General features: G+C 39.5%; 1 protein-coding gene across 1 annotated transcript; it reads left to right on the top strand.

The window, feature by feature from the left end:
• The first annotated feature begins 3673 nt into the window (after positions 1-3673).
• On the top strand, positions 3674-10083 carry serpinb1 (serpin peptidase inhibitor, clade B (ovalbumin), member 1). The gene is made up of 7 exons (XM_080032538.1): positions 3674-3941; positions 4752-4943; positions 5669-5806; positions 5881-5998; positions 7740-7882; positions 8014-8181; positions 9218-10083. The coding sequence occupies exons 1-7, from the start codon at positions 3786-3788 to the stop codon at positions 9620-9622; spliced, it is 1320 nt and encodes a 439-aa protein (XP_079888664.1). The 5' UTR covers positions 3674-3785; the 3' UTR covers positions 9623-10083.
• Positions 10084-10864: the final 781 nt, after the last annotated feature.

The raw sequence follows: 10864 nt of genomic DNA, 5'->3' as shown, positions 1-10864 counted from the left end.
ACTAGTCCGACATTAGTTCTGGAATGTGTGGCTAGCTTTCAGGAATCTTACTGTTACAATATGTGTTGTTATGGTAGTTTCAGAGTGGAAAAAGTAAGTGGATCAGTTTACCCCACAGCTGGGGTAAAGTGAGCCACATGACAACTTTTTTTAAAACAATCATATTTTCACTGCACTTTGTCTTGAAAAAAATCTGCTAATGCCCATTTCTAGGAAACATCCTGAATTAATGGGAAATGTGTAAATTTGAGTGATAAATCATTTTAGCTCGCTTAGAGGGGAGCAAATGTAAAAAGTGGCTCAGATTACCCCGTTCTCCCCTATATGATTATAGCCGCTTTTATGTACAGGCATGAGGTTGATATTAATCTTTTCATTTCACTCTGGAAAAGAAAGCAAAAGAGTGCCCTAATATTACTTTTATTTATCTTTAAAGGCAAAGTAATTCAGTGAACATTCAATCTTTGTAACCTCAGTCAAGAACTCAGACTACAAAGGACATCTCAGGGATGGGATCAAGTTTTATTTGAAGTCTCATAAATTCATGTTAGTTTACAGATACGCTGTTTTAGAACCTACGACGACACACAACGTTGTTGTGGAACAAATAACTCATCACATTGTGTCTGTTTACTCTCTGTCTCTCGTGTTTTTTCCATAGCTCAAGCTTATACAGCCTTCTCTTTTTTCCTAGCCTGTGTTTTGGCTGCCCATGTCTTGGAAAACAGGCTTTAGGGGATACAGCCTTTATTTGTTTAGTAAGGAAAGGGGATCATATAAGCCATGGTCCCTGACAGTTTAAAACTGTTTAACTGGGCCCTGCATGTGTCTTCCCAAGGACAAAGGTATAATAAGTTAAACAATGTGCACACACACACACACACACACACACACACACACACACACACACACACACACACACACACACAAACAAACAAACACACACACTCACACAACTCAGTCCCCTGCTGCTTGTGGCAGTCCGCTACATTTTCATTTGGCACTTGACGAAGACAACAATGAGATTTATGAACAGACTGTCTGATCCTGTGTCAACAAGCCTGTCTTTCTGTCAAGTGTAACATACAACATACTGAACAGAGGAGTGGGCCACCAGTGCATTCTTGGTCGGTTACGTAGGTACAGTCTGTAAAAAGTTGAAGACAGTCATTATAAAGATGGGTGAGACCTCTTCACTCAAGCTCTAAATACAGAAGTAGATGACTGTACCCATACTGTGATAATAACGGCCATGGAGGCCGCTAAGTGAGCTTGGAGGACAAGCTCTGGGGATATAAAACAATCACTTATTTAACTTGTCCTATCTTTCTGGGATGATGATCTTTATCATGTTCAGATGCATCACATGTGTTTACTGACTGAAGACGAAAGCTCTCCAAACAAGAACAAGACCTCTTGCTTTATGCTGGCAAATCTCTCTGGCTCCCTCTAGTGGAATACATATGTTAAACCCTTTGTTTGCACGTGCATTGGGGTTTGTTTACACTGATTTTGGGCCCCTGAAGCCAAAATGAGGGGCATTAAAATCAAATGGCAAATCAATAGGCTACAACTTAGCTGACCATCTTATTCAGTTGTATATCAAGGTTTCGGAAATGAGGGTCACCCCCATGGTCATCCCTCAATGATCTCTCAATTTGTAAATGAAGGTTGAATGAAAATAATTTTCAGAAATATATTAGTCCACGCATGTTCTTATTACCGTAAGCACTGAGTGGGCTGAAGCATTTTTGGAACTAGTTAAAAATATTTATTTTTGAGGTAATTTTTTGTTTATTTTTTTCTGTTGATTATCCAGATTTCAGATGAATTCATCTAAAACAGGGACGGTGCGTCATGATCAACATTAACATTTAAATATGCAAGATTGTAGTCAGTAGATGTTTCTATACATAGCCCCTTTGGCAAGTTGAGGTTGGATAAACTGTAAGTTAAACACAATCAACACAATCAATCAATAAGAAAAATAACAATAAAAGAGCAAAACAAACAGACAAGCAATAAACAATGCCACTCATCACAGAACAGAAGTTGGGGGACTTTACAAATGAAGGGCTAAGTTCTTAAGTGTTTGATTACTAAGTGCTTAAGTGCTAAAGTATTTAATTACTAAGTTAAGAACTAAAGTGCTTAAGTGCTTAGGTATTAAAGTGATAGCGTCCAATTTCTTTGAGAAGTAAGGTCTGCTGGACAAAGCCAATTACATTCTTATTAGGTCTCAGTATGATCCCTTGTCAAAATAAGATTTAAATTTAGATTTTTCAATTGGTAGTTACCAATAAATTGGTCCATTTATCAAAACTGAAGAGGAGGAATTGTAAGCTTTTGACTGGGGTCAAAATGGTATTTTTGAAAATAAAAAAAATAGAAAACAAATATATGAAGTCATTGGGAACAAACTGATTGACAAAGAAAAAAATAAAACTTGGTATTATAAAATAAAGCACCTGTGAGATAAGACGAAACATGTAACTGCAAGGGGTTACGCTAGTAGTTATTCATTGTTCGTGATTTGAAATAAAGTAATGTTCTTTTAGCATATAAGCACCAGAATTCAAGTGTCATATTAGGAAAAGAAATGAATAGGAATGGCTTGTGGGTAAGTATATAGGGAAGTGGTTATATTACAGTGCGGTCTGGAGTCCAAAGGTTGCCATTAATCATATGTGTTTATCACTCTAAAGTGGTTGCTCAGGCTGTAACATTAGCCTCTGTGGCGGGTGGAGACAAGATGTGATCTCTGCATTGTAAATAACACGGACACACCTTATATAGCACACAGGAAATGTTTCCAAAGATCAACATCTAATCTATCTTGGCTCTACAAGCCCATATAGTTTATATATGAATACAAAATATAGTCAATTTTACACAACACATACTTAAACTACATTAAACTAATAAGAATTGTTTGGTACTTAAAGTGATGTCAAATAACTAGTTTTGAATTATTCAAATAGGGCTCATTTGTTCAACCCTTGGATATTATCCTATGAAAAGGGGTGGCAATACAATATCGTCACTGTCATCCCACTGTCCCTTGATGAAGTAACATCTGAATAATTTTGGAGAAAGTAGGCCTACTGAGACTCCTTCAGTAAAATTAAGATCCAACAGTACAAACAATACTTTTTATCAAACACTTAGGCTATAATAGAGAGACAGAAGATTTCAGGCAATATTTTATAAACAAATATTTTCCCTGTAGATCACAGATAACTGGTGCTGCATAGGGAAAACCAGATTATCCCTGGACATTTAGGGGGTTTATAATATTCTAAAAGCAAATTTTTGATATCTAAACACAAAATAGTTTTGGGACAGAATAAATGCGATGTTACACAGTGTAGATAAGGGTTTTTCATGAAATGTAATGTATAAAGCTATAGTAAAGCGATAATAGGCGGCTAATAAGTGAACCAATTAAAGGCATATTAGGATAAATGTGACTTTTTGTCTTTGTCTTTTTTTTTATATATATACATGGGTGGGGTTCTGCAGGGGGAGTTTGAAATAGCCTACTGCAGCCACCCAGCAGAAAAAAAAAAAAAAAAAACTTGTGGGAAGTTTATATGTCCCCACACCCACACCCACACACAGCACTCTCACTGACAGACTAGGGTCCATGCTTTTTTTTTTCTTCCTCAGCATAATGCTATGTAGCCTAGGCTATTTGTCACCAGTCAGTGAGTGATCGCCCAATCACGCGTCACACCCACAGACACAGCGGCCAGTCACAAACGCACAGTTTGTGTTCCATATAAATGAGCAGCGGTGTCCCCCTGGATTTAGCCAGCAGCTGCACCGCCCCAGGACTTTGCGGTTGGTCTGTTTTGAGGCGATCTTTCCGGACTAGTGCCTGTCTTTACGTTTTACTTTCACTTTGTCAGGCGTTGAGCTGGTGCGAGCAGGACGATCAGGTAACACTATGGGCTTACAGGCCTGTGATGAACACGCACTGAGTCATGAATGTTGTTGTTGATTCTGACATGATGATTACGCATTTATTTCACACCATCCAGTTTGCTATTTAACAATGGATTCGGGTTCATTTCCGGGTATCTGATCGCAGCCATTTGGTCACACGATACCAGTCAGATACAATAGGCTACTTCATTGGACTTTTATGGGTTTAACTGTCCGAAGTGTAAGATGTAAAAAGTTGCAGCTATCTGTCAAATTGCCCGTAATCGAAGAGAATAAACCATGGTGGTCCTGGGTGTGCAGGTTGATTTGATGTTGTGCAAGATCATTTAAATGATGCAGTGATTTAAGTGTCATTATCAAATGATGTAAAATTGCAACAGAGCCATAGGCATATGTACAAAATAGTTGGGGGGGGGGGGTGCTTTGTGTGAAAAGTGTATTCAATAATTTGTTTTTCAACTGCATACAGTTAAAATTTTTCTTTACTGTATAGTTACACAAATATGAACTTGAGAGTTTAACAGGTTGTGAAATCGAAAAACAAATCGGTTACTTGCCTTCTTTCTACTGTGTTTTTAAAGTGTATCAAATGTAGATGTTTTATTTCCTCACAGCTTAATATCTCAATACTCTAGAAAAAAAACATCTAATCTAATCCAGCAATAATAGCAATATACAATGCCCTGCCTCGCATTGTTGTCCAAACAATGCTTCAGAGGTTATTGTAACAAATTGCTTCAATTTCAACAACACTGTAGGAATGGGCCTACATTTAAAATGCCTGATTTTTTTTCTCCTCACAGGAAACTTGCAAATCATCAGTCATCATGTCTTCAATCAGCAGCTCAAACACAGACTTTGCTCTGGAGCTCCTCCGCACTCTGAGCCAAGCCAACCCCTCTGGGAACATCTTCTTCTCCCCGCTCAGCATCAGCTCGGCCCTGGCTATGGTTTACCTGGGCGCCAAGGGAGACACTGCTGCTCAGATGGAAAAGGTCAGCACACTGCACCTCCTATACGTCACCTGACAACCGTCAACTGTGTGTTCCTTCATTACACATTGTGAAATACAGTCACCGTACAATAAAACTATTGAGTTATGAAGTTCAGGTGACAGGCCCAGTAGTTTATCTACACTCGGACTAAAAAGGTGTGTCTGGAAACAGGCGTAGTCTGTAAAGAAACCTGTACTTTGACCTCAGCACTTTGAATGGCCTTGTGTTTGAATTTTGCTATATAAATAAACTTTATATATAAATAAACTTGCCTTGCCTCAGAGAACTATGAGGCTTCTGAAACAAGTGGCTCATTGTTCCCAGTGAGTGGCAGTTGAGGCCTCAGTCGGTCATGAAACCCGTTTGATTGGACAATGTTTAGGCATCTTCGGAGACATTTGTTCCTTGTTCCTCTACTTTATTTTCATGAATATGTTGTAAGTGTGACAGAAATAGGATGACACATCACTTACAGAATAAAGGCCAGACAGCATTACACATCCTATGACCTGCCGATCCAGATGGCTGGCTCGACTGACCATCAATTTAAGGATTATTTTTTACATTTTAAGTCTCCACTGTCCAAATACTGTATTAGCTGTCACAGCAGCATGTGCTCATGTGACATGTGCTAACCTCCACTGCTCTCAGCTTCCTTTTCACCCTCTGTAACACAATTCATATCGATCCCTGAATAAAATCTGTTGTTGCAAACTTGCACACAGGCCCTCTCGTTCAGCTCCGGCGAAGGCGTCCACGCAGACTTTGGGACTCTGAACTCCGAGATCAACTCACCATCAGCATCTTTCATCCTGAAACTAGCCAACCGTCTCTACGGAGAAAACACTGCTGACTTCCTCCCGGTGAGCTCTCACACAGACACTATGATTTGACTTGTACACGACTGCAATGCTGAGATGTTATACGCTCTCTGCAGCAATTCCTGGAAGCCACACAGAAGCACTACCAGGCCGACCTGAAGGCTGTGGATTTCATCGGGGCTCCAGAGGAGTGCAGAGCCGAGATCAACAGCTGGGTCGAGCAGCAGACAGAAAGTGAGAATTTACATCTTGATTTGGACAAGACTTTTTTCACTGAGAGCCACATACAGAAAAAATAAGCAGAGGGCTGAGCCACTAGAAGTGAGGTTGGTGTCTCACTTCTTCAAGTTAGCAAAATTGATCAAATAAAATTATGCTTGATAATTGAATTTGCTTAAAGATTTAAAAAATCTAAATTTTCGACACCAAAGTCAGATATTCTCTGCTTGCTCAGTCTAACTCCTTAAAGTCAGTGGTGCTACCCACTAAGCTATATACGCTTGCGGAAACTTTTGAGTTTTTTCCAGAAAATAGGCCCTGTCTACTGGCTCCTTTTATATATTTGTTCACAGTGGCAGTATTCAGAATACTGTGTAATATATGTTTTCATCTTTCAACGGTTTTTTTATTCATAAAAAAAAAATTTGGAAAGCAAATACAATACAATGATTAATTTTTTTCCCCTTTTTCTCCCCCCGAATACACCCCTCCCACATCTCACCCCCACCCACAACCAATCCTGCAGCACACAAAGAAAAAGAAGAAAAGAAAAAAAAAACAATACACAATGTTAGAAAATTACATAGACGAAATACACGCTACAAAAAACAAAAATAAACAATCGATGAACAAATAAAATAAATAAAAAGAGGGGAGGGGGTAGCTACTCCTGTATTATTGTAGTTGGTTTTTCAAAATAATCTATGAAGGGACGCCAAATTTTGTCAAATTTAATCTCGGATCCCTGGGTAATATAACGTATTTTCTCTAGATTCATACATGACATAATGTCTTTAATCCAATGTGAGTGGGAAGGAGGAGCAGGATCTTTCCACTTGAGTAATATAGCCCTACGAGCAAGTAGCGAGGTGAAGGCCAGTACCTTCAGCTTCACTTTAGGCAAGCCCGGATTCGGAGCAATGCCAAAAATTGCAGTAAAAGGGTTCGGCTCTATTTGATACTGCAGTACTTCAGAAATTGTTTGAAAAACTGATGTCCAGAACTCAGTCAAGGTGGGACACAACCAGTACATGTGAAAAAGTGATGCCGGTGCGTTCTTACAGCTATCACAGGTCGGGTCTACATCGGGGAACTTACGAGCTAATTTAGTTTTAGACATGTGGATACGATGTACTACTTTAAATTGCACAAGAGCATGTCGGGCGCACATGGAGGTAGAATGTATCTGATCCAGGACTGAATCCCACATGTGATCTGTGAAGGCAGAACCAAGGTCCTGCTCCCACAGAGTTCTTATAGCTGCTAATGAGGGGCTATGCAACTTCGAAATAAGGTTGAAAAACACAGAAATTGAGCCTTTTAATGTGGGGTTTACAGAAAAAAACAAATCGACATGATTGGCTGGCGGTTTGTGAGGGAATTGGGGAATAAACTTCTGCGTAAAATTCCTGATTTGCAGATATCGGAAAAAATGAGTCTTTTCTATACCAAAATTTTTTGTCAATTGAGAAAAACTAACAAATAGATCATTAATAAATAAATCACCGATGCATTTTAAGCCTTTTTTATGCCAGATCTTGAATGCACCATCCACAGTCGAGGGAGTAAACAAATGATTAGCTATGTTTTCATCTTAAATGGCAGCAGCCTTGCACTTCGTGGGAGCAGTGATTCTGTTATATCTTTAGAATTTGATAGCCGGCAAATTAAAAGCTACGGCCCACGTCGTACAGCAATCAATGGAAGGCATCCTCCTCTGTTTTCAATGATTGCTTTGTCTTTCATTTCCTTTCAGATAAGATTAAAGATCTCCTCAAGCAGGGAACAGTCAGTACTATGACCAGGTTGGCTCTGGTTAACGCCATCTACTTCAAGGGCAACTGGATGCACCGCTTCGATGGGGCAAACACCAAAGAGATGCCATTTAAAGTCAACAAGGTGAGGGCGGATTTGTGGTTTGCAGTTTGGGTAGAGGAACACGGTTTGACTCCAGATGTGGTTCACACCATCTTCAGAAACATAATAGTGCATTGATTTGTGTTTGGGTGTGTTTTTTCATGGTGCATCAGAATGAGGAAAAGACAGTCCAGATGATGTACCAGATGAGGAAGATGTCCTTCAACTACATTCCTGAGCACGGTTTGCAGATCCTGGAGCTGCCGTACGTGGACGATGAGCTCAGTATGTTGATCCTTCTGCCCGAGGAGTGTGATAAGGGCTCGGACCCTCTGCTCAAGGTACAGTGCACCACCTAAAAAAAACCAAGATTCAGGCAGTTCCTCAGTTCTTCACTTTAGTTCTTTCATAAATGGGGTCCCGTGAAAGTTTTTTTGGAACAAACAAAACGTTTTGTTTACATTCAGTGTTCACCAAAACAAGAGCGATACAAACAAAGCGGGGGACCCATTTCATAGAACAACTGCTCCAGAGCGCATGTAGAGGTCTGAAACTCCACAGGCAAACCTTAAAAGCTGCTAGATTCAATTTGTTTTGTTTTTTATTATTTTTTTGCTGCTGATATGCGTAATTTAGGGTGAATTCGGGTAATCTGGGACATTGGGCAATCTGGGACACCTAAACTCAAATGTGTTTATTTCCTTATCTAACAAAGTTTAAAAACCCACAATGCTTGTATAGGACTTGTTGAGATTGAGGCTAAACTGCAGAAAATACAGTGATTTAGGCTTTTTTTTTAAAGGCTAACACAACTGTCCCAGATTACAATGTCACCTGTCCCAGATTATCAAATTTAGGCAGAATATTTAATTTGTCACAAAGAACCTTTGGACCCTTTAGACATGAAAATCTTGCTTGTGATAATATGGTATGTGTTTTCCAGCTTGTTATGGACTTCCTTTGCCTCAAAGTGGCCCACAAAATAAAGGAATGCTGTTTAAAGTAAACTTGCAGGTTATCTAATATAGAATATAAAATTAAATTAATATAGAAGGAAAATTAATTCAGAAATTAGGAACCATGTCCTCTCTTGGAAATAGACTCTAGAATAATAACTCTAAATTTACATCTACATTTTGCATATTGTATTCCATTTGTAAATTCTGCTTTGTCTCAGGAAAACCACATGCAAATATGTGTAATATATTGCTTGATTGATTACTGTGGCTGCCAATGAAGCTGTACGTGCTTCTGCTCGTTTGGGTGTGTTTACATTTGTTTTTCTTTACTCGGGTCTCTCTTGCAAATCTTGATTTTCACGAGAGCTACGGATGCATTGATAAAGTATTATTTTGATTTCCCCCCCACCCCCCTCAGCTGCAGAAGGAGCTAACACGGGCGCAGCTGGACGAATGGACCACCAGAGAACACATGGAATATGTCGACGTCATCGTTCACCTGCCCAGGTTCAAGTTGGAGGACGACTACGAGCTCAACGAGCCTCTGGGCAAACTGGGAATGACGGACGCCTTCTGTGCGGGCAAGGCAGACTTGTCCGGCATGAACGGCCAAGGGGGGCTCTTCCTGTCGACGGTGGCCCACAAGGCCTTTGTGGAGGTGAACGAGGAGGGGACGGAGGCGGCTGCAGCCACCGCCGGCATGGTATCCTTCTGCATGTTCAGGGAGGAACACTTCACAGCCGATCACCCCTTCCTCTTCTTCATCCGGCACAACAAGACCAAGTCCATCCTCTTCCTCGGTAGGTTCTCCTCACCTCAGTAGACGGAGCCCAGCAGAGCAAGATGTCGGGGTCCAGTTTAAATGAAAATAAAAATAAAAAAATGTTCAAAAGTTTTTATTTTTTTTCTCTCTCCTGTGATGTTTTGCAAAATAAAGAAGTGAATGTTTTGTTTGCCTTTGATTTGAAATGATACGTAGATGTACAGTAACTATTTAGACCATGAATAAACATGTTTTTGGTGGAATTAATGGGTTGTATTACTTAAACTAATTTTCCTTTATTTAACCTCGAAAGATCAATTGAGGGGTGATCCTCTTTTTCAATGACGTCGAGTTAAAACAAGTTAAACTGATCAACCTTTGTGAGAAAGACTTTAATGCTTTCAAGTGTCTGGTGAAAATGAAGGACTGTTTCAGTAGGACAGGAATTTGGTTACAGGGAAGTCTTTGGATTATCCCGAGTACAATCGCTTAAAAAAAAACATTGTTGCTGCATTTTCAAAATCCCGTTTTTTAAGCATCACAAACGAAATGTATTCCACTGTAGTTGTATTGGGGTGGCAGTATAATCTTACACATACTCAATAAAACCTCAATAAAAGGTGGAAGGAGAAACACTTTTTTTGTTATTTGACTACACTCAATAAGCCTACGTTTGTATGGTTCAAGCTTATTTTTTTACTTACAGAATGAAAATTCAGTTTTCATGGATTTAAATAATTGTATTTTTGGTATTTAGAGAAGACAGAATTTGCTGCTTTAATGCTACAATAATTTGTTAAATGCCATTGCATAACTCCAAATAGCTCAGGAATGTGGATTTCAAACACAAAACCAAAACAAACACAGATCAAGATGGTAATGTTCTGAGATACCACTCTAACAAATGAAATGTCTGCACAGCAGCATAATTATAATACCCTGAGGCCGCTCTTTAAATCCTGTCAGCACCTTTATTATACTATCTATGGTCAGCACCAGTGTTGGGAATAACGCCGTTTAAAATAACCAGTAACGGGGTAATGTTAGCAGAGATGGTTCGCTCAACGATCCTGACGTGCATACCCAGTGCTAGGCCGAATATAATAAATGTAGAAATAACACACAGTGCGGCATCATTGCTGTTTGACTGTAACTGCAGTCGTTTATTAAACGCATGCTCACTTGACCTCTCCTAGGTCACATGTCTATTCACGGACATCCTATTGGCTGCCGCTGTACACACAACACTGCATACAGCATATTCTGTATAACAAAGTAAATACAACAGATTGTGACAATGGA

This window comes from Ammodytes marinus (assembly GCF_949987685.1).
Source record: "Ammodytes marinus genome assembly, chromosome: 8".
NCBI classification, from domain to species: domain Eukaryota; kingdom Metazoa; phylum Chordata; class Actinopteri; order Uranoscopiformes; family Ammodytidae; genus Ammodytes; species Ammodytes marinus.
This window is presented reverse-complemented; position numbering and strand designations above follow the sequence as displayed.